Raw genomic sequence first — 24,211 nt, 5'->3', positions numbered from 1 at the left:
GTCGTGTAGAATATTGATTTTGATTCTTCCTTTCTTCTTCTTTTCTTTAATCTTATATACTTTTCACATAGGATGATGGATCATATGGTAGTAGTATTAAAATTTAGAAAGCGAGAGAGGGAGGGAGAGAGTCAGAGAGGCAAAGAAAAGCGTGCATTAATGATTTAAATATGACTAAGTTTGTTTTTATGCATATGTATGGTAGCAGTAGCTAAAACGCTGGTAGTCTCTAGTCTAGTCTAGATTTAAGAGATGGTATGCTTCCTCTTTTATCCGTATTCGGTCTGTGTTTTAAGCTGTCTGTCCTAGAAATTCTCATTTTCAACATTTGTTGTTTAATTAAACAAAAAAACAAATGTTATACCAGCTAGAGGAGTATTAGCTAACTGTCAGGTACTGCTTAATCAAATTATTATTGTATTGTTCAATTTTGAAGAGGTGCTTGGCTAGGCGGTGGTCATGTGAGAGGAGGTGGGGATCACTTCCGCTGCAGTTTTAGATATTACTTACTAGAATAGAATCTTCCCCTGGACTCTTTCAACGTACTGTGATGGCCCTTCTTCTTCCTCCTCCTCCTGTGTAAGAATAGGAGGAGTATATTAAATGAATACATGCATCTCATCAGGGATACTACTGAACCAAAATAGAGAGATTATGGTGGGCTCCGTAGTATCCTTGTGTTGTGACTTCTTGAAGATGGCCTAGCCTAGCTGTTAAGAGATCACCTTTGTGATCTTCTGTAGCAGAGTAGTTCTTTGGGTCCCTTCCTGCTTTCCAGCCCCGCTTCCATAAACAAAGCAGCAAGTATTGTAAGATCTTAAATGTATTGAACCACTCGGCTCGATTACTGTATCCTTGAAAAATTATTCTACTACTACTCTAGTGTTTTTGACGAGTGAAAAAGGAGGAGGTGGATGATGCATGTGAAATATTCCCTCATATATGCATGTAACACGAATAAGGGAATAGAGTGGTGGGAATAAATGTGTAGTTAGATGTAGAAAAATCCAAAGGAAGATTCACGAGAATGGCAATACCCAAAAAAAAGATCAGAAAAATATATAAAAAAAAGGACCTCTGTCCTGTCTCCATGGCAGCCGCTGAAACAGTGCAGAGTACTCTGCAGAAGTGTGAGAGATAGAAAACAAAAAATGACAAAATGGTTTTTTTTTTTTTTTTTTTTTAAAAGAAAGAATTATATATGAACTAACTAGTATCGAGTATGTATGAACTTAGCTTGGGGTAGAGATGAGGTGCCAAAGAAAATATATAAACTAGCTAGTCACTTGAAATCCTCGGTGACATGTTTTTTTATGCCAATCCAATGCCACCTATAGTATTGTACCAAGTGTTCTGTTATTATTTACACATGTGTTAAACCAAACCAAGTTGAATTATTAGAAAATTAAAGTGTAAATGTTAACAGGACATTTGACACAATATTATAGGTGGCATTGGATTGGCATCGAAAACATATCACCGAGGATCCCGAGTGATAGCTAGTACTTAGAACAAAGGAAAATATATATGAACAAAAGAGGTCAAGAAAGGAAGGGTTGGTGTTGGAACCACGTACGTACTTCTTCTTGTTATAGCTATAGTTATAGTTATAATCAGCATTTGCATTGCATTTGGATATCGGGACTTGAAACTGACACTGTTGCTTTCAACTTAATTTTTATTACTCTTCTGCTCTTTATTTTAATAATCTCCAGTGTAAGTTCTCTGTAAGTTGAAAATATTTTTTACTAATGAAAACCCAATGTCACATGCAAAACAGATCTCTGCCTTTATGCCCTGTTTCATATCAGTTGATACTCCTAATTTGTTGCCTTTAATTAATATACTAAAAACATGTGGGATTGCATTGAAATTCTGATAGTTTGACGCTTCGCTCCTGCAGCCATTCCCACTTTCATCGTTTGCAATTATCGACTCCAGTATATGAATAATAGCAGTCTAATTTCTTCTTTTTCTTTTTTTTTTTGAAGTGACAAAATTAATTGGAAAATATGTCAAGAGAATTTTTCAACGAAAACTCATAATCCAAATGGAGTACGTTTTCCTAATCACCTCACGATCGATCGGCATAGATAGATAAATCGCTTCTTAATTAAACTCCTCCTCTCCCCAAAAAAAAAAAAAAAAAAAAAAAAAAGAAGAATGATTTCCACTTGAATTTTGTGGAGGGAAGAGACAGGATGAAATTAAAGACAATCATTTGCGGGGAAAAAATTACCAACAAGCCTCTGCTCCGGACCAGCTGCTTGTACGTACTATGAAATTAACTTGTTAAGTAAGATTGGTAATATGATTAGGGTTCCATTCGGATAAAAGGGGCGATGTGGAGAACAGCCTTAAAACATGAAAAAGAAGGGAAGTGATCATAAGCGTGGGGAACTAGAACAGTTATAACCTTTGCTTTCCCAATAATGAGTATCATTGCCATGATCAAAATAATCAGTTGGGTATCTTGGTGAAATAATTAGCCATCATTTTCCTATTGTTTCACTTTGGGCCATCTTATGTCCCTACAACTGTTGTCACTACTTGAATCTTCCGTCTTGCTTTTATAACATCCTCAACCCCAACCCAACAGGCCGAACATATATATATTAACACTTTATTACTATATTGCATGGGAACACTTTATTACGAAGGCAAATTCTCAACATTTGTACGTCAATTATATATATTATTGGAAAAGAAAATATATAGTGAGTTAACATCTGATCATAAAAAAAAATCTTTTTTTTTTTATTGTATCGCAAGCATCCTTCTTAATCAATCACACTTTTTATCTCATATGCATCACGTCCTGCAACAAAAGTAAAGTGTTGCAGTGCTATATATTAAAGATTGCAAAATCTCGAGAGAAAGCTGTTAAATTTGCAATGTCTCTATGAAACATGAACCTCTTTATAAGGGAATTGATAGTTTGATATATATTGTGATAACATGTGCCCCAAAAATGCATCGATCGGGTACAACTTTATAGCAAAGCCGTGGTTATTTTGAAGAAAAAAAAAAAAAGAGTAAAAATTATTAAGTTTTCTTTTCAAGAAGTTTATTAATACCCAAAACTTTCATCAGTTGATGATTGTGCATGGAGGTGAAGTGCATTGAGATTGAGGTTTAAAAGACGAAGGCTAGCTATATGAAAGTATATTTTATTTGTTCTTGGGCCATTACAAAGAAAGAAAAAGCTGTTAGATTTTTGGTGCAATTCATGTAGAACTTTATAGGCCAATAATTCAAGCACCTGGCCAGCCACATCAGCGACAAATAAGCCAAGCCAGCCAAAGAAACCAAAGTTTGACGGTGGAAAGAAGCCTAGATGTTCTATTTTTACTGTAGAATGTAGAGAGCGCGCACGTATGTTTTCTACGTGCATAGATTGCATCATGGTTAAATATTGAAGTTTGGATTATTATGAGAGAGAATACGTGGGAAGAAGAAGTCAAGAAGAACGAGTGAGAAAGAAAGTTGAGAGAAGAAATAGAAGGAAGCAGAAGAAGAAGAAGAAGAAGCTAAAATGTCGTCAGCCCACAGGCTTTAAATCCCATCACGTAGTTCGATGTATCCTTTACCTTATATATCTGCAAACAAACCCCAAGCAGGATATGGTAAGAGTTGGGACGTAGTTATAGTCCTACTATTAGAAAATGATGGGATTCCTCCAATTTCTCACACACACACAGTCACACAGTCACGCACGTATAAGAGAGAGAGAGTGTGTGAGTGTGTGTGTGTGTTTGTGTTGGGTGGTTGATGAGTGAATGAGTTTGCTTCCATTAAACAACAAAGAGAAAGCTACAAAACGTAAAAGAGGACACTCGTTTGACGTGAAGTGATGAAAAAACTCCATCATCTTCTTCTTCTTCTTCTTCTTCTTCTGGATTCCCCATGCATTTATTTTTAAATGCCCCCCCCCCCTCCCCCCAAGCAAGATCCAATTTCCAACCACGGGATTTCAATCACCCCACTTCTTGACCAATCTACCCCTGTACGTGAATGGTTTTCCCCCATTGGTAGTAAATTCCACCTGTTAGACCAAAAGTTGATGGAAAATTTACTCTACTCGTTTAGTAGCACTATTTATTTTTACCTTGCTGTCTTATTCATTATCCACATCTTTGTTTTTCTGGATAGTTGAAAGTGTATATACGCAAATGTGGACAATGAAGTGTTTTAGTCAACCGAAAATGACATCAAAAGGCGGGAAGAAGAAGATGTAGAACAGTTGATACTCACAGATTAACCGCATGAATAAGCAGCAGATGTTGATTGGTTTAATTGCATTATGCCCATGAAGGCAGCTAATTAATCCAAAAGTTCACTACATTCATGTTTGAGTTTGTAATAACTCTCAAGTAATCCATGCCAAGGTTTCCCATCTATTGTGCGCACGTCTCTCTATTTAATCTGAGAGTGAAAATTTGTAGCTGAGTTAAATTTTTAGCTAACATTAATTCCTCTGAGAAAAATTAATCAGAAAAGTTCCTCTATCCCTTACTAGAGCTCCGTCAAAATAGCCGGCCGGACTTTATTCATTAATCCTGAAACTAATTATATAGGACTGCAAATGAATTGAGTTCGCGAGTTTGGAGTTTCGTCAAAGTGATGGTTCGAATAGTCTGGCATTGCTTTTCCTTTGAAATGAAAAAACAGTTATCAAAAAACGTATGGAAAACCAGCGCAAAAAAATTCTTTTATCTGAAAATATCATGCATTAGTGTTAATTAATTTTCGGGTAATCTAGTATCCAGGTATTTCATAAAAGGTTCTGAAAATATCATGCATTAGTAGTTTTCTCGTACATTAAAAGAGAAAAAAAAAAAAAAGAGAGAAGAAGAAGAAAAACCTACTATTACACACTGGCCAAAAGCAAATAGCCTTTAGCCAGTTTTGTAACGGCACTAGTAGCATAGTACCACTATTACTCAGATTTTAGCAGTATCAGCAACGGCTGGCCAATAACAATCGAACATCAAGCAACCAAATTTAGGGAAGAAAAGGGTGCCACCGTCAATTCGATTATGCCACTCCACACCACCAGCTCTTGTGCGTGATTTCTAGTGTATGTGCGCGGGGGATCAAATTCAGTACATCATCCAGCTGAGGTCAAGCCAAAATATACACCAAGCTACTAGTACTACCACTACAGACTGCAGAGGGAGTAGGATGGGATCATGGAATCATGGATGGATAGAAGTGTACGTAGTGTGTGTAGTGTGTGTAGTGTGTGTAGTGCGTGTAGTGGAGTGTGTGTGTGTGTGTGTGTTGTCACGGGTTTGTCTTGAAAGGCCCTTATTTCACAGTCCTAGACAGGCAGACACATATTCCCCTCTCACTACAACATAACCGAGGTATGCTATCCCTCAGTAAATATAAAATTCACAACCTCCACTTCAAAAATAACCCTTGCGGCCTTACCTTCTTCTCCCCTCCTCTTCCTGTTTCCTCTCTAGTCTTCTTTCTTTCCATTTTTCTTGATTTCTTCCGCCAGCCCGCCATTCATTCTCCAGCTGCTCCCTCTTCATTGTTTCTCTTCGGTCTCCAAGTATCGTAATGGCTCTGATGCTTGATAACTGCGAAGGCATATTACTGTCTTTGGACTCCCACAAATCAGTTCCAGCCCCGTTTTTAACCAAAACTTACCAACTTGTAGATGACCCTAGCACAGACCATATAGTCTCCTGGGGTGAAGATGACACCACTTTTGTTGTTTGGCGTCCACCTGAGTTCGCTCGTGACCTCCTTCCTAACTACTTCAAGCACAACAATTTCTCTAGCTTCGTCCGCCAGCTCAACACCTATGTAAGTCATATGTTAATTATCACATGTACTATCTAACAGTGAGGTATTACTGGTTGAAATCAGAGAAAGCTGATTATTATTTATCTGTCTTGTTTTCTTTTTCGGATGAAACTAGGGTTTTAGGAAAATAGTTCCGGACAGATGGGAGTTTGCAAACGAATTCTTCAAGAAAGGAGAAAAACACTTGCTTTGCGAGATCCATCGGAGGAAGACGGCTCAGCCGCAAGTAGCCATCAACCACCACCACCATCACCACCCTCTTAACAACCCTATCAGCAGCCCAACTTTCTTCCCGTACCCAAATCGAGTCAGCATTTCTCCACCGGATTCTGATGACCAGCCCAACCACTGGTGCGACTCACCACCCATCTCTTCATCGCCAGTTGGAATCTCGGTCATAAACAGAAATGCTAATCCCCCAGGAGGTAACAACTACAGCAACAGCATCAGCAGCAGCTCTGTCACAGCTCTATCAGAAGATAATGAAAGGCTTAGAAGAAGCAACAATATGCTGATGTCTGAACTAGCCCACATGAGAAAACTATACAATGATATTATTTACTTTGTTCAAAACCATGTTAAGCCAGTTGCTCCTAGTAACACTTTTCCATCATCTTTGCTACCTTCTTCAGCTACACCTATTATTCATAATACTACCAATTCTTCTTCGTCGTTGATGCAAAAGCCTTTGAACCAATTGATAGGCTTCCACCACCATCACTACCCTAAGCAAAATGGTCCTCCCCATCATCAAGCTAACATCTCATTTAACAATTCATCACCACCTAGCAAGACTTCTCATGGGAGTAGTGTAACAATTGTTGAAGAGCCCATGGATAGCAGTAATATTAGTAGAACAAAGCTATTTGGGGTGCCACTTCACTCGAAGAAAAGATTGCATCCGGAATGTTCCAATTCTATGGTGGAGACTAACAAGGCTCGATTGGTCATGGAAAAGGATGACTTGGGCTTGAATCTCATGCCTCCTTCTCCATGTTAGTCTTTATTATTTTGTTTCCCTTCTTTCTTTTTCCTTTTTCCTTTTTTTTAAAAAAAAATATTTTTATATTTGGAATTCATATTTAAGTAGTCCTTTTTTTAATCCCTTTTTGATTGTGGTCTTGGTTTATTCGAGTGCGTGTGCTACGGATGTTTGTAAATATATGAAGAAGTATTTTCCAAGGCAAGAATGCAGGTGGGTTCTTGTTAGAGTGAAAGATTAAATCAACTTTTACTAGTAACTCCTCCGTCAAGGAGGACGTTTCAGTTTTCATCTCTTCTTCTAGCTGGTGCAATGTTACTTGGCTTTACTTTCAGTGATGCATTTATTACCCTTTTATTATTATTGTCTTCTGCTTCTGCTTCTGCTTCTTCTTCTTCTTCTTCTCGTTTCTTTTCCTGGTTCTGAAATCTGAACTTTTCAGTTACATTAATTACTGCACACATGCTTGAGAGAATGCTTGGGATGGTGGTGGGGAAAGAGAGGGGGGGGGGGACCTGCTGAAGCTTTTCTTTTTCAGTTCTACTTCTGGGAGTTAAGAGAGTTCAGAAGTGTTTCAGGCTGTTCGTTGGCAATTTCTATCTGGAGCTGCCTCTTCTGAGCTCTGACCAATGCTTTAATGGGATTATACGTACAAATATGGCCATACCCGAAAAAGAAAAAAGAAAAGAAAAGAAAAGAAAGCAAGAATTTGGAAAATGCGGGACTTTAATTTGAGAATCATGGAAAATTGAAATCATGAAAAAAGTGAAAGAAAAGCAGCTGACACAAGAAAATGGAGGAAAATGTTTCACAAAGTTCAATTAACTTTGTAATGAATACTAGTGTAATTATCAACTATTATGACCAAGGAGAAAGTCATGTACCGGTACTAGCTTTAGTTGTATGATTTAAGGAAAAGAAAGTCATCATGCCTCGTGATTAAGGTTAAGATCTCTATATGTCTTCTCGTTTATCTGAAAACTAACTGTAACATTGTGCAGTCAGCCCAAGAAAAAGTCATGCTACAAACGAACACCAAGATGAGAACAAAATCTTTGTTTTTCTTTAAAAATTAAAATTTTTTTTTTGGAAATAAAAGAAGTACTGCTAATCGAAGAGAGATTAAAAATGGGGATGTTTCATGGTGCCTTCTGCCTGCCCGGGCTGCTTGGGTGGGTTATCCGATGAAAGCGAAATGTAGGTGAAACTGACTAGATCGAATGTGTGTGTTTGAAATGTTTCTATCAAGGCTTCTATACTTCTTCCTCCGAGGACCAGAAAACCTTTGCCTTTTCCTACTTTAAGTATCTGATCATTGTGTTCAAGAACTGAAAATACTCTCCCTTGGATACCTCCACTATTTGCTTTCCATTCCCTTCCAATTCTCTGTGTCTAGAAACAATCCAAACAGTGACTTATGAGGGAAAAGAAAGAAAGACAGAGAGAGAGAGACTTCTTGTTATTGACCACTGTGTAAGACAGATATGTAAAGAAAGCAGAAACCAACTTTGCTAAAAACCCATCCAACTTTTAGCTATGGTATTAGCATAGCTTTGCTTGTTAAACTCATTGACATTATACGGAAAGAGTTTGAAAGGTAAAAAGTGTGGGACTATGAATTTTTTGAAACTTTTTTTTTTTCCCCTTTATTTGACCATCGCTCGGTTAATGCATAGTCTTGCTGTTATAATGCCTTTTACTGTTTTAAATTTGTACGTACAACACAGAAAGCTCTGAAATACCAAGATGGGAAAAAAGAAGTATCTGAATGATCTGGACAAAAGAAGAAGCAAGAAAATCTTGGTCGTGTAATGATTTGGTCTTTATACCATAAAAAAAAAACCCTAACCCTAGTTTTGACACAATATTGGTAGACATAGTAGACAGTGGAGGTGGACCTTCCTTCTGTCCTTTTTCATGGATGTGGCACGTGACAGGTGGCTGCACGTGCAGTGTAGAAGGGTAGGCCTCGTCCCCGAGAAGAAAAGAAAAGAAAAGAAAGGAAAAGAAAAGGGAAGAAAATAATCAAGAAGTGGAAATGTGGATGGAAGAATTAGTCTCTCTCTCTCTCTCTCTCTTTCTCTCTCGTTTTAAGACTCTAATTGGATATACATAAAGTTGTATACGGCTCGTCAGGTAAAGATGGTTTAGCTTTAAGGGAGTGTTTTTGTGTTGCTTAACAGCCTTGTTGAATTGAAGCTCAACACACACACACACACACACACACACACACACAAAGTTTCGAAAGTTGGGAAAGAAAAAGATGGGGGAAAAAATGTGTAGTATTAAAGAAAGATTTGGGGTTTTCCATGGTTGAGTCTTTTTAGTGCACTTTATTGACATTTCCTTGTTAAATTCCATTCCACTTTATTGACAATTTAAACATTAGAGTATTATACTACAGAGAAGAAGAGTAAGTAGGTGTATGTTATAAAGTTTTAGAAGCATCTCTGCTGCTTTTCAATAGAGGGTGAAGACCATAGATTATAGAGAGAGCTTCAATCTGTTTTCCAATTTTCGAAAATTCGAGTGCAATCATTTTGCATTGCCCTTCCTTCCAATATCCTACTATTATCCTTCCTAGATAGATATATGTGGTACGTAATGATATCATTAGCTAATTACTTAATTAATCCCACCAACAATCATCATACGTGCAAACAATTATTAGATGATAATTGTGAGAAAAATATACATGCATTAATTGGACCTTTTGTCAACACTGCGTCTGGATTAATCCTACCAGCTTAATTCGCTCTTCTAGAATTAGACAGCAAAATTCATTCATATGCAACGGAGTTTTAAACTGTCTTAATCATCTGGTCAAGAGATCTTGATTCAATTATTGCGCCTTCATCGTTATTTTCTCCTCCTGCATGATATCATATCAAGCCAGACATTGGAGCCATTTGGGCATTTGAACTTACCAATCATGCATGGCTAGACAACATTGCCAATTAAAGAGAGGAGAAAAAAAAAATTTTAATTAGGCCCCAACATTGCTACACATCAGCATTACGGAGGGAAAATGTGGCTCGTCGCTAACATTCGATTACAGACACATAGTACTAGCATGGCAGGGATAGCACCAATAATTTGATTGTTTTGCTTTGGAAGTGGCTGAAATGAAACCTCTGTTTTTGAGTCAAAGAAGGCATTTTCGAACTGAATATGATGATGGCCATATAAAGTTAGGCATCCCAAATCCTATCTCTAAATTCTCGAAATGATGGTTCAAGACCATGACATTAATAATTCTGGATATAATGGATCTGTACTTGAAATCTTGTTACCGCAGATTGTGGATGGATGGTTTTTCTTTTTTCTTTTAAAAATTTTTTTTTTTCCCGATTGGGTGGGACTTAAGAAGCAGTTGGTTAGCTGTGTAGGAGAATTTGATTGAACGCAAGATTTCTAATTCTTCGACCTCAATTTTAACCACTAGATCAAGGATGAAAAATAAAAATATATTACTGGAACTTGGTTGGATGAGTACATGATCAAGGAATTAATTACACCCGTCCTATGCCTGATCCGCTTAATTTTATTGCCAGGAGTAAGTGCGTTATTAGCCTGATTACACACAATGTAGCTACAACAAAAGAGAAAAAAAAAATCTTTAAAATGGCTTAATTTGTGATTGGATAGTCACTAGCACGAATTTAGTATGACTAATTGGGAATAGATTTGCTTATAAAGCTTTTTTTTTTTTCACTTTGGAGTATTCCAACTTTTCGACCAAACTAATCCCCTACTACTGTGTAGAATCTTAGCCTAAGATCGAATACATAACGATTTAACACATGGGCTTACCAAGTTAATTGCTTACCAAGTTTATGGTGAGGGAAAGAAAGCATTAACTCACAAAATTTTTAATACATAAAATCAATTTACTAACGTGTTGTTATTGTATTTGGCACAAAAAAGATTTTGGTGACAAATTAGAAAGTTAGGTTTCTTTTACATATAATTTTCAGAACCTATATAACATTACCTTTGAAATTGAGATTTTGGTCGGTTAAGCTCAAAAATAAAACACGTACATGCATATACCAGTGTATCAAAATTAGGGTATCTTTTGTCTCTTCAAATATATAACAAGTAGGTTCTACAGCCAAAGACAAAGACAGGTTCATATATAATCAAAATATGAAAATTGAACTCATCTGGTGGGTAATTCAAAAACAATAAAGACTCTTGACATTTTGAAACTAAAAAAAAAAAAAAAGAGGAGCCCAGAGAAAAATGTTCCAGCCCACTATTAAAGCACTTATGACGCATGGTTGATACACTAGCCCAGGCCAGCCAGGCCCAAGGGCTTTGCCTACAACCGTTATTCCAAAATTTCTTCGGAAAGAAATTGGATTTTAAAATTGCGCGCCGGCGCCACTCTTCATCGGAAACAGCAGACGGAGCTTCTTTTATTGCGAAAAAAATCTGGTCTCTCAATCCAATCTAATCAAATGGAAGCCGAGCTGGTGCTTGCTTCATCGCCGACCGACGCAGGCATCAGCTGCTGGGACCTTCGTTCAGGCACCGAGCACCTCCGCTTTCGCTCTTGCTCTTCTCCTGCCCACGGTCTCACCTCGGTCGCCGGCCGCTTTCTTGCCTCTTCTCAGCTCCGTGATTCCAAGTCCTCTTCCGGCTCCATCTTCTACTGGTCCTGGAATAAGGTTGCCCTGAATAGTACACCCAGCATATCTCCACAGCTTTTTGTTTGTGATGGACACCTCGCCAATGAAACTAACATGTTTGATAAATTGCCTCTTAATAAATTCTCCAAACATTATTTTTTTGCTTAAATCTTGATCATTGGTTTTTTTTTTTGTTTTGTTTAGCGTGTTGATTTATTCTTTTAGTTTGTAATTGCAGCCTCAGCCGGAAGTCAAAAGCTTTCCTGCCGAACCTATCAACGCTCTTGCTTCTAACTGTGAAGGCACTTACATAGTTGGAGGCAGCGTTTCTGGAGAAATATATTTATGGGAGGTGAATTATTTGAAATAATTTTCTATTTATTAGATATTAATGTCTTTCATAGTCAGAAAATAAATTTGAATCCTTTCCTGTTGATTATGTAGGTTGCAACTGGTAGATTGCTAAAGAGGTGGCACGCTCATTATAGGGCAGTTACCTGCTTAGTGTTCTCTGATGATCAGTTCCTTTTGATTTCTGGGGCAGAGGATGGCTCTGTTCGTGTGTGGTCGCTCCTCATGTGATTACGAAATCTCTGCTTGTGATTTGCTTATTCTTTCCCTTGATTGTTTAATGGTTGAATGAAGGATGGCAAAACACGTGTTTAGGATATTTGATGATCAACGGAGGGAGGAAGCAAAATATCTGTACGAGTATAGTTTCTCTGAGCATACGTTAAAAGTCACTGATGTTGCGGCTGGTTATGGAGGATGCAATGCTATTATCGTGTCTTCTTCAGAGGATAGGACTTGCAAGGTTTGCTACCTGTCCTATTTAGTTCTTTTAATGTAGTAATTCATTCAAATAGTTCCCATTTGCTGCTTTGTAAGTGGAAGCTAGTTATCTGAATTAAGCCTTTACCAGTAGGAAAATGTCTGTTCAGCCTTGCCTTCATATATGAGCTTGACACTTGCAGTATTCATGATATTAGTGTTTATTCTTTTTTCTGCTATCTAAAGTACCATATGCAAAACATCCTGGTCCTCCCATTTTGGTTTTCTTTAAACTGAATAGAAATAATAGGTCCTTTACGTGAATTACATTTTTCTATCTTACCTATGACCAGTATAGTTAGTCTAACTATGAATTTTTGCCTATGATTATATTAAGTGCTCTTTGTCTCTTTCCTAAGGTTCACCTACTGTGTTGAACATGAGAAGAATATCTGTTCCCCCTTATGACATCAACTTTCTCGAATATGCTATGTGCTTTTGAGTTCATCTTGTGCAAGCTTTCTTTTCAATATGAATGTGTGCATTGATATTGGTGGCTTTGTATATTTTGTTATTTTGATGTGAATCGTCCCAGGTATGGAGCTTATCTAGGGGGAAACTGTTGCGGAATATTGTTTTCCCATCAATAATTGACGCAGTTGTATTGGATCCTGGTGAGCATGTCTTCTATGCTGGTGGAAGAGATGGTAATATATACATTGCTGCACTTAATGCTCAAGTCAACAGTAGCAGCAATTATGGGTTCCATATCATTGGGTCATTAAGTGAACACAAGTATGCCACCAGCTTCTTTATGGTTTTAGCATTTATCACACTTTATTATTGGTCATTGTCATTCGTGAAACTTGGCTTCTGGCAGCCATTGAGACTGGACAAGTATGATGTACAGCAGCTTCGCTAGTTCGTTAGACATTGTTGCGCCCTGCTCTGTTTCCTTCCATGTTTGATTTGTTATGTAACATTGTGAATATCTGAAAAACTAACATATACTACTCAACCTTTTAATAAAATCACATAGATGTGTAAATATTTATTGCTTTTCTATTCTCTTGGAGCATTCTGGATGAAGTTAACACTTTGATATGCTTTTTCACTGTTGCAGTGTCTTCGGATTAAGGAACTGAGAGATTTTTTCCCCCTTTGTGGCTAGAATTATTTTCTTTCTTTGCTATCTGATAACTTGAGCAACAACTTGATTGTTTCCTTTGGATTCTGGTCGAAAAAGACTTGTTATCTTGACCATTCATTTATTCGGTCTTGTAATTGATAATTTTCAAATTTGTGGTGACATGTAGCTTCAAACATGAAAAGGATTTAGCCTCTATAAAGTTTTGGTTTTTCCTGCATGTCTGATTTTTTTGGTATTTCAAAAATTTGGCTTATGTTGCTTTAGCTCTTTTTCTTTTATTGCTCTGAGATATTTTGCTCTGGTATTTGGTACAGTAAAGCTATAACTTGCTTAGGATTGAGTATGGATGGATACCTATTGGTATCTGGATCAGAGGATGGGATGGTTCGAGTTTGGGACACTAGAACCCGGAACATTTTTCGTGTCTTTCGACATGCAAAAGGTATCAAGTGCACATGGGCTTTGCCACCTAACTTTAATCAGTTTTTCCCCATGTTTCCCATCTTGGTCGAGTCTAATTTAGCAATAGGATATGAATATGTTTTATGCAAGCTTTGGAAATTATTGTGTTATGATTGGTCTAATTCGAAGAAACAAGTAGTTCTGGATTGTTGTGTTCAGAATATGGCTTCTGAAGGTCTAGTTCCAGAGTAACTTTTTCAACATAGTAGCACCTCGATTTGGAGTGTCTATTTGTACTCTGAAAGAGTTCAATAGACGATGATTTAACTATAATGTCTTACATATTGCTGTATAGAGACTCTTATGTGTGTGTAAAGGTACAAGTGAAGTGGATATCTGAAGTAATATGTGTTTTAGTGGAGAACTACATGGTGGAATTAGGTAGAGGATGCTCTGTGGTGTGTGCATTCTATATGTGGCAAGAAAGGTTGTTTGAAGCTACCAACTTAAATAAAGAGTTTCATGACTTTTAGTGTCTTCAGCTGAAATTTTTATGTACTTGACTGGTGAATTGATCTAAGCTTTCATATTTCACTTCAAGTGACAGAGATTACTTTTTTATTACTTTTCCCTTTTTTTGTGATTTCTTGACAGTATATCTCTTGGTTTTGCTACCCTGCAGGCCCTGTTAATAATGTCCTTGTCATTAGACAGCCATCACACTGCAATCCACGGACATCAATGAATTTCCAGGCTTTCTCATCAAGGAGACATGTACTACCATCACCACTAGAGAAGTATTCTTATTCACATGATGACAATATCGACACGAAGGCTTGCATCAATTGCCAGACATACAATAACATTGCAGATGTTCCAAATATTAGTTTTCAAACCATGCAGAATCAAATAAAAGAACTTCAGGTTCATATTTTCATTATAGTTATTTTAATTGGTGTTTTTTCCCCTAAATCCAAGAGCTTTTGGTACGTCCTTTACTTGCATAGAACTTTCTGTGCTTTGTGATTTTTTAGTTCTGGATGGTCATCAGTGGAAAGTTTGGAGTTTGTGAATGCGTTATAATCTGTGTTTCCACCCTAAATCAGTGAAGTTGGTCCTCAACATGAATTCCATGAAATTAGTGCTGGTTTTAGAGCTTTTAATTATGGAAAAATTGAAACCACTTGCTTCTTGTAAGGTTGATGAAATTTGCTCGTGGATATTTTTTCTTATTCTCCAAGTTACAGAACTAACTTCCGAATTGCAATATTTCATGGAGATTGTTCCTCAGCACAAGAGTGTTACGTAAAATCTGGGCATTGGAGTTGATTTCCAGAGTCTTTTCTGTAATTGTATCAACTCTAGTATGAGGGCTCGCTTCTTGTTCATCACTAGAAATCTACTTGATTTGGCATGTGTTCAATTTTGAATTGCAATTTGACAGATGGATATTATTCTTTATGACAGTATAGGAAGCAAAATTTGGTCTAGTTTTTAGAATTCTGTAATGACACTAATTTGATTGGTGACTCAAAAGAGTATTATGGAGCAAATGACTTGCATAACTCTCATTTGTACTGCATCATGCAGTTGTTTTGGACCATTAAGCAGTAAAGAATAAAGAGGAGAACCTTAGAGATAAGCTAAGCAAAACAGTGTGTATCATGGTTCAATTGGAAATAGGGAGTGCTGTAATGACTCTAACAGTAAGTTACTGTGGAAAGATATTTATGAATTGCAAATAAAATTTTCAGGTCCTTTAACCTCCTTTTACCATGATATGGCTGTATTTTGGATAAATTGCATGTCCTGTTAGGACTTATATACGATGGGAATGTGACTAAACCTGAATTATTGAGGTTAAAAACAGATGATATTGATCCTATCATGTCTATCTTTTATCATCTCATGCAAAGTAAATCTTCATTGATTCAGTTTGATTTGTATTCTGGTTTTTAAGCCAATCTGAAGTGTGTGTATGGCCCTTGTCATTTTAGCAACAAGGTTCTTCTGCTGCTACTGAAATGGAGATGGAAAGGCTAAAGCTTGAGCGCAAAAGATCCATGCAAATGGTCCAGCAATGGAAGAAAATGTATGAAAATTTACATCAGTTCTGTGTATCTGAGCTTTTGGATGGAAATGAGCATGAGAGTGCCAGCAGACACAATATGTAAGACAATCACGTTCTTTTTGCTGCAACTTCTAGTATTATTGGTGGAGCTTCTGGTTTTACCTACTTATCATCTTGTTGTTTGACTAAATGAAATTTTTTGTTCCTCCGGTTTATCTTTTTCTAATTTATACATAGTACTAGCTTACTTGAGGACTTGTTCTTTTCTTCTTCTTCTCCTCTTCTCTCTCTCTCCTTTTTTTTTTCTCCCTTTTTCCTCCCTTCTCCCTTTGAAAGTCACTAACAGATGAATTTAGAGATGGACTTGTATTTGCAGTAGCTGCGAAGATTAGGCCTGTAAAGTCTTTTATGACTCTTTCTTCCACATTGATGTGATATGTCATCTTGGAGTTGTCAATTGCATGAGCTTAACCAAGCATTTTCTGTAGGACTTAAAATTCAGAAGTCACTGCAAAAGGCCATAATTCATGCAATTCATTCATTGTCCATGTTTTTCCTTTTCTTTCAGTAGGACAGAGGATGCAGGAAATAAAGTCTGAATACATTGTTGGCATGGTATTTCTATTTTGTCAAAAGTAAAGTTGCATTTTGACAAAATGGAGTAAGTTTATTTCAGCTTCTGGTTTCACTTTCAGCATACAAAAGTTTAGCTGGGGCACTATTTATTTATGGTAAACTTCACTTTCACCTGGTCTTGACAATGAAATACTAGATTTTCTGATGTAAGCTCTAAAGATGGTTTCTTTCTAATCCGTTAGTTATTTTATCTGCCATCGCCACATCGTGAATTTCCCTTTCCTCATGTCCACCTGTTTAATCACGATAAGGATCTCATCTGCTTTGTCTCTTACGTATATCAGCAAATAAGAGAGGGGGGGGGGAATTCATCTAAACCGAGATGCAAATTGTTCAAAAAGCAGGTAGTTTTTCAGTAGAATATACCAGAAAGCACGTTCTCTGGAAAAGAAAAGATCCGGATAACAATATAGCTCCTATTTGGTCCACTGAAAACAATACATTCTCATGTTGGATTTTACTCGACCACTAAAACTTGAATTATTACTTGGTAGTGAAGTTTGAAGTTCCTTTGCCTAAATCTTCCAGTGCCTAAACGTGCAAAGTATTATCTAATTTCTATTGACTTTCCCATTTGAACATACAAAATTTCTCTGAGACTTTTCGCCAAGAGTCGTCTATTATGCTTGACGTTGAATGTCGAGAGATTTTTAGCTGCCCGCTTCAAACGCGCGAATCTTTTCATGCTGGTTGAACAGGTAAAAGTTAAGTTGCCTGCAGCAAGCGCTTTATTTTGGCCGTTCTATTTTTGTATAAGTAGGTTAATATACCTGTCGATCATTTGAACTTCTGGAGCTGTTTATGTTGACTGTTTCAGTTTTACGTAATTTTCAACATTTTCCTGTCTCGATCTCAAGTTAAAAGTTAAAAACATTGGAGGGTACATGTTTCTAGAGGAGTCACAATAGTGCCGTGCCAATCTTAAAACGGCGAGGAAGTGAAATTGACATCTTTATATCTTCATTGATCTGCAACTGAGCTGCCACGGAGTTTTGTTCTGTGCTGAAAACCAGCAAATAAAAAGGTTTTCTGTTGCTAAAAGCCACATACAAATGGACAACTTGCCCTCCAGCTCCTACTCACCTGAGCTCCTTGTCACAGGGTGGTTTTTTATTCTGCTTTCTTTGGTTTCTTCTAACTCCCAGTGTAATTGAAATGCTTTTAAAGGATTGAATAGAGAAGGAATTTGAGATCGTAAATACCTAGCCTGACATACTTGCGAAAAAGGGCAGATGTACAAGTACAAACGATCCCCTTTCTTTCTTCAGGTGCATTTTATGCATTCATTCAGTTTCAATAGCTTCTCGACGGAGTTAACTACTGATAGCAATGGCTATGGACAAGAGCAAAACATCCACATCGCAAGCATTCGTCAGCCAAGGTACTAGTTGGGGTGGTATCATTAAGAAGTGGACTTTTCCCCCGTCTGGCCTTCAACTAGATCTATAGGAATGTAACGCCAATAAATTCGTTGTCCAAAGGAAAGACCAGCAATGTGAGCGTGTCACCCTTGAATGTTGAATCACACCACACGCACACCCATGACCCAACAAAGGAATTGGAGAAGTTCCTAACCAAGGAGGCAGGGAGAGAGATGTAGTCCAAGAGACTCCATTCCTTTCCAAGAAAGGCGTACTTTGTGACAATGAGAGCACAAACACTGAAGCCCAACAAACGGGCAATTTGGCAAGACTCTTTTGACTTCCTTGTTTCTGCAATTTGGCAACCAAGCAATCAACATTGAAGTAGAAGCGATGAAAATCATGTGGAAAGAGAATGAATGAATGAGAGAGGAAAAGTGGGGCCAGGTTCACTGTCTCATCAACTAAAGCAAATTGTTTCTATTCTGAGGCCTGCCTGCATTTCCCGATGAGAAAGGAAGGGTTAGGAAACTGGGGTGGTGAAACGAGAATTATTTATTGTAGGATCCTTTTGCAAGATAGGGTATTTATTGATTAAAGTACATACCATAAATGCTTAGAGGTATTATATTAAAATGGGTTGTGGGGGAGAGAAGATAAGGTGGTGCAATGCAACCGTGATAATGCGGTGTAAAAAACCCCAACAAACAACCAAATCTCTCCCTCCTGCATTCTTTTTATCCAATCGAACATCTTCTTGCAGAGAACATGTCGCTTTATTCATGTCCTGTTGATAAAATTCAGTATTTTATTCCATCTTCTAATGCATGGAAAGAGAAAGTGATGAGATGGGAAGGGGCGGGTCAATGCTCTATAGCTAGTTGTAGTGGTGGTAATTCTGCTCGTTGCTTGGGCTTGGGACCGTTCTCTGAAATCAGGGTGCTCAAGATTTTTTTCTTGTGTTTTGGCTACATGCTGCAAGAAAGAAGCCAATCAAAATCCCCGCAAACAACACATGCTTCTTTTCTTTTCTCTTCTCTTTCTAGTTTCTGTCATACTATCATTTTCTCCCCCATTACTTCTGCAGAGTACAACTGGATCCGCTAGCTAGGTAACGTAAAGAAATCTCAGCTGTTTATTTTTGGGCGTCAATGAATTAGAGAATCTCCAGCACATTAAGGCTATAGTTTATCGATTCACTCGTCCCGGATGTGGACGCTACTTTTATTTTGTTGTAAATGAAATGAGCAAGAAGAGACACTATGACAAATTATGCGTATGATTTTAAGTACAAACATAGCATTTTTTTCTGTTGAAGCAACGATGAACTTTTAACCGATGTTTTCAAAATTCTAGTTGTAGATAGATGCAAGCATGTAACGTTCGGAACCCGATTGTTCAGAAGCAAAATAATTGGTTGAGATTTATGGTTCAGAAATATGTCGACACCAAGCTTCTAACATATGATAATCAAAGTCTTTCCAGAGTAGCAGCCATAAACATGCACTTTAAAATAAGGACCCAAAAAAATTAAAAAAAAAAGAAAAGGAAGAACCGACGCCAAAAGGATGGACCATGCAAAATATCCATTGGCAGAAGCGATAGTGAAAGCCATGTTATCATGCAATATGAACTATCACATTTTGCACATTTCATACCATAGAAATGCTGCTAACCATCTCGAAGGTATCGAAAGAACTGTTGAAAAAAAATTAAAGGGTAGGTTACAGAAACCCTTTCTCGCTGATGATTTGGTGCGTTCCTCTTTGAACCTAGGCTGCAGATCAATCACATTTTTAAGCACTAGATATTAAATTTACATGCATTTGGTTACGTGCATGGAAAATTTCGTGAGCATGCAGTAGTTTTGATGGGTTTTTTTTTAAAAAAAAAAAAAAAAAAAAAACTTAACACCAGACACCAGTAACTCTCAAGTCTCTCTCAAGCCTCCCGAGTCTAGAATTAATGGAGCCGAAGTTACACACAAAATAGTTGGTCGCGAGACAATTAATACGATGTTGTCTTTTAGTACAATCAGCCTTTGTCGCTTCCCAAGGGTCTTCTGTTTGTGTTAAGACACTCTTCTTAGGTATACCTGTTACCTGTCCCCATCAATACATACATCTTTACATGGTCTGATTGCAGACCATTCTACACAATCCAGATACCGATTTATGGGAAGTAGTTGAGAGAACAGAGATTTGAAAACACAATTTGATTTATCTGAACAACAATTGTTGTTGATCAAACTAATGTTGGAGTGATACATAAATGTTTTAAGAGGAAGTATATATACGGACTTTAGCGGAATCATTAGTTAACAAATGTTATGTCGACTCAGGGTAAGTAAATTTTGATTTTAGGGTTTGCTCGCTACATGCAATCAAGGTAATAATTTGATAGTCTTGAGAAATCAACCCTCCATTTTGACATAGGATTATTAACACTGTTTTTAACTTCCATTACTACAATTTTGTTCAGATGTGACAAACCCACAACTTTCTTGTCATTGTTTTTCGTTTGTGCAGTTAGAATTTAATTCTGTCGAAAAAAAAAGAAGAAAGAAATGTGAATGATGCTCTCACTAGTTTATTTTTCATGGCAAGAAACTGCGCTAAAAGGGTGAAGGTAGAAGGTGTCATCACAAAGAAGTGAATTGTCATTAACATTGATCAGAAAAACTTATGACCTAGTAATCAATGATATGATAAAAGTGTGAATATTTGACACGTATCAAGTCAAAAGAACCAGGGAAAAGAATTCTCGAGAAATGAAGCTCTGGCATTAAAACTTGTGGCAGAAAAGCCACAGTTAAACATACTGATGAGCTTTGGATGCAAAATGGAATGAGAGGATTTTACGTAAGGCAGGCATAAAAATGAGAAGGTGGGAAAGAGAGAAGGGGGATGGGGGGCTGAGTTTACCGGTGGTAAAGTTAGTTGGCAAGAGCCAGCACATGAAACAGTTGCAGCAGAGGAACCTGATCCACCTCGAGAAACGTTCCATTCCAGGGGGCGGGGGCATTTTTTTTTTTAGCTGAAGCTGCAGCACTTGTGGATAAATTGATACTATCATAATAAAGGAGGCCCCCACCGTCTGATCTATCATATCTGATCACCGGCACCGCTGCCGGCCGGCGACCGAGTTGATTGGTTTTTGGGTTGGGTTGAGTCGTGCTGGGGTGAATCATTCATTAAAAGGGGTCTGGTGAGACCCCTGACTCATGTCATGTGAGTGGGGTTTTAGCGCTCTTAAAAGAAAGTAATTTTTAAGGCAAAGTTTAGTCTCTCATCAGTGTTCCACTCAAAAGCATATATCCCACAAAAAAAATAAAGAAAAGCAAAGAAAAAACTCGTTCATGCACCATCGAAAGCACTTATGGCAATCCTCTGGAGCAGTTGGTGGATCCAAACCATTCAAATGCTGGGGGCCAAATTCTGCTTCTGCTAATATAACCTTTAAGCCTTCTTGCCCTTTTCATCTTCAGAGCTAGCTATTATTTTTTAACTAAGATGCCTGCAACTTATGCCACAGACATTTATCAACTAGTAAATAGAATCCCTATTTGGACCCGAATAAAGAAAAATTTTCTCATTTGCCTAGTTCTATGTACAGTGAGTGGTGACTTCAACCGAACAAAGCACTTGCAATTATCAATGCCAATTAAAAGAACTCTATATTACACCATCGATTTGCATAAAATAATTTGGGATTATCGTTATGGTATGTGTAGATGATCCCATCAGTGATTTGCTCTGCATATTTTGTAAATGTACTTTCACACTAGTGCTATATTTTGTAAATCCCATCAGTGATTTCCTTCATTCTAAATTTGATAACCCTTGATGCAGCTCAGGATAGAAAAATACCTTATTTTGAGCTTGTGACACCATTAGAGGTGCAAACAAGTCAAGTTAAATCAACTATGTTTCCAAACTTGCTCGATTAAAGTATGAGCAAGAACTCGCATTGACCGAGTTTGAGTTCAAACAGTTCAACCTACATGATGAGTCGAGCTTAGGGGTGTTTCGCGAATCGAGCCGCTCGCGAGCGGCTCGAATACGAGCTCGACTCGAGCTCGTCAATATCGAGTTCGAGTCGAGTTCGAGCTAATTAAGTCGATCTCGAGCTTGAGCTCAATCTCAAAAACATTAAGCTCGTTGGCTCGCGAGCTCAATTATATATATATTTTTTTATTTTTTATTTTAATAGTAAAATTACATATATATCCATAATATTTTATTATTTATTAAAAAATTATTATTTTATTCATTTTTAAAAATAAATAATTATTTTTTATTTTTTAAAAATAAATAATTATTTTTTATTTTTTAAAAATAAAATAATAATAATTATTTTTTTTATTTTTTAAACTCGAGCTCGAGCTCGACTCGAATTTGACTCGAGCTCGATATTTTGAGCTCGTCGAGCTCGAGCTCGAGTTCGAGTTTCACAAAATTAACTCGAGCTCGGCTTGATTAGCCAAAGCTCGACTCGAGTTCGACTCGTTTGCACCCCTAGTCTAGCTCGACTTAACCTATAAAGCTTATCGAGTTTAATCGAACTTAATTGAGCTTCTCTCGCATACACATATATTTATTTAATATTTTTATCTATTAGTATGAAATGTCTATTTTGTCTCTCGATTAAAATTAATAAAAAATAAATTTATACTTCTTAAACTTGATTGAGTTTAATTAAACTCAACTGAGATGGATTGGGCTCGATTTGTACGAGTTCAAGTTCAAGTAAAGTAAAATAAAATCGACTTTCAAGAATTCAAATATTTTAACTTGAGTCGAGATCGAATAGTACACTGCTCAGAGCTAGATTCGACTCAATTGCACTCCTAAACACCATGAAATGAAAGAGAAGTACTCCATGATAATACTAAAATACTGGAATAGCATTAATGTAATGCGTAAAACTGAAACCCACTTGTTATATATAGCATTCCCACTGGATTGATAATCTGTTCCCGATATCACTATTTTATTCCCCTTTTTGGCCCCTTCATTGCTTCGGCAAGCAAACCTAATACCCAGTAGTGTGTTTGTGTGCAATAGCAGTTCTCTCTTTGCTTCACTTCGCTGCGACTGCACATTCTGATAAAACTCCCAGTCTACACACCCTTCTCTTTACCCTACCCATCCCTCTGCACACCAGTAATCTCAGCTTTTGAGCACTTGTGTAGTGCTTTCTCTGCCTCTTATCCCAGTAGCCCACCTTTTCTTTTCTTTTTCTTTTTTTTTCCCCGAAATATATCTTTATTTTCAGGGGCTTCGTTTCACTAGTATAAAAACAGGAATTGTTGCAACCTGTTTCGCCATGGACGTTGACTTCAACAAGTCTACTCCCGAAGACCAGATGGATTTGATGCTGCTGATGCAGATGGACAAGCTCTCTGAACTCACCGGAGGATTCGCCGATATCCACGAATTGCCCATGATGGATTTTAGTACTAATCAAGGAAGCAATAATAACAATTCTAGTAGTGGTGCTGTTGATCATAATTCACATGCTCCTTCATCCGCGTTCTTGAACCTACCGCCATCCGTCTCCTTCACCTGTTCTCCTGGACAACTCCCTCAGGAACCTTCATCAGCGCTGCCTTTCCTGTCCAATTCAAGCTCGGGGAGGTGGAGAAACGAGCTGGCGGGGGGAAACGGGTTCGCAACGGAATCCCAGAAGCGGAATTCAGTTGCTGCGATGAGGGAAATGATTTTTAGGATAGCAGCTATGCAGCCAATTCACATTGATCCTGAATCCGTGAAGCCACCAAAGCGAAGGAATGTGAAAATATCAAAGGATCCTCAGAGCGTAGCAGCCCGGCATCGAAGAGAGAGGATAAGTGAAAGGATTAGGATACTCCAGAGACTTGTCCCCGGCGGGACTAAAATGGACACTGCTTCAATGTTGGATGAAGCAATTCATTACGTGAAATTCTTGAAGAATCAAGTGCAATCTCTGGAACGGGCTGCGGCGAATAGGCCAACGGGGATTGGATTCCCAGTTCCAATGTCAAGCGGGAGTTATCTACCTATGGCAACAAAGGGTTATCATCATCAAGCTGCTCATCAGAATGTTCAGCACTATGCGGATGCTTAACGAAATTGGTTGCTTGTTTATTAGTAGCTGAGAGCGAAGACTTTGAGAAGGGATGAGAACTAAGTACTAGCATAAAAATTTTCATATCGTCTTCACTAGAAAGATGATAGCTTTTGTTGCTGATTTGCAGGGTTGTATAAAAGACAGGAGCTATGCATATGGGAATTGCTTAGACTTGCATTCGCCATGCATGGTTGTACTTGGCAACTAGATTAATCATTAATAATCCAAATGGTATATATACTTATATATTACTTCCCTTGTTTCGCTTTTTTG

The 24,211-nt window shown here is 37.6% G+C and overlaps 3 protein-coding genes across 5 annotated transcripts; all 3 read left to right on the top strand.

Moving 5' to 3' along the window:
- Positions 1-5,429: 5,429 nt before the first annotated feature.
- Positions 5,430-7,162, top strand: LOC113711789 (heat stress transcription factor B-4). The gene is made up of 2 exons (XM_027234993.2): positions 5,430-5,820; positions 5,936-7,162. Exons 1-2 carry the CDS (start codon positions 5,572-5,574, stop codon positions 6,818-6,820), a joined length of 1,134 nt encoding a protein of 377 aa, XP_027090794.1. The 5' UTR covers positions 5,430-5,571; the 3' UTR covers positions 6,821-7,162.
- A 3,942-nt stretch (positions 7,163-11,104) lies between these two features.
- LOC113711143 (protein ROOT INITIATION DEFECTIVE 3) lies at positions 11,105-16,656 on the top strand. Of its 3 annotated transcripts, none has more exons than XM_027234317.2 (9): positions 11,105-11,475; positions 11,675-11,788; positions 11,881-12,014; positions 12,103-12,250; positions 12,803-13,002; positions 13,672-13,799; positions 14,442-14,683; positions 15,757-15,929; positions 16,399-16,656. In XM_027234317.2, exons 1-9 carry the CDS (start codon positions 11,266-11,268, stop codon positions 16,427-16,429), a joined length of 1,380 nt encoding a protein of 459 aa, XP_027090118.1. In that variant the 5' UTR covers positions 11,105-11,265; the 3' UTR covers positions 16,430-16,656. The 3 variants fall into 3 exon arrangements, with proteins under 3 accessions (XP_027090118.1, XP_027090120.1, XP_027090119.1); XM_027234319.2 differs by lacking the exon at positions 16,399-16,656 and adding an exon at positions 16,177-16,287; XM_027234318.2 differs by lacking the exon at positions 16,399-16,656 and adding an exon at positions 16,167-16,287.
- Positions 16,657-22,783: 6,127 nt separating this feature from the next.
- Positions 22,784-24,194, top strand: LOC113711875 (uncharacterized). The gene has a single exon (XM_027235105.2). The coding sequence runs from the start codon at positions 23,156-23,158 to the stop codon at positions 23,933-23,935; it is 780 nt and encodes a 259-aa protein (XP_027090906.1). The 5' UTR covers positions 22,784-23,155; the 3' UTR covers positions 23,936-24,194.
- The last annotated feature ends 17 nt before the right edge of the window (positions 24,195-24,211 follow it).

This window comes from Coffea arabica, chromosome 10e, assembly GCF_036785885.1.
Source record: "Coffea arabica cultivar ET-39 chromosome 10e, Coffea Arabica ET-39 HiFi, whole genome shotgun sequence".
Taxonomy (NCBI): domain Eukaryota; kingdom Viridiplantae; phylum Streptophyta; class Magnoliopsida; order Gentianales; family Rubiaceae; genus Coffea; species Coffea arabica.
Note: the sequence above shows the minus strand (reverse complement) of the source record. Positions and strands in the feature narration are given on the sequence as shown.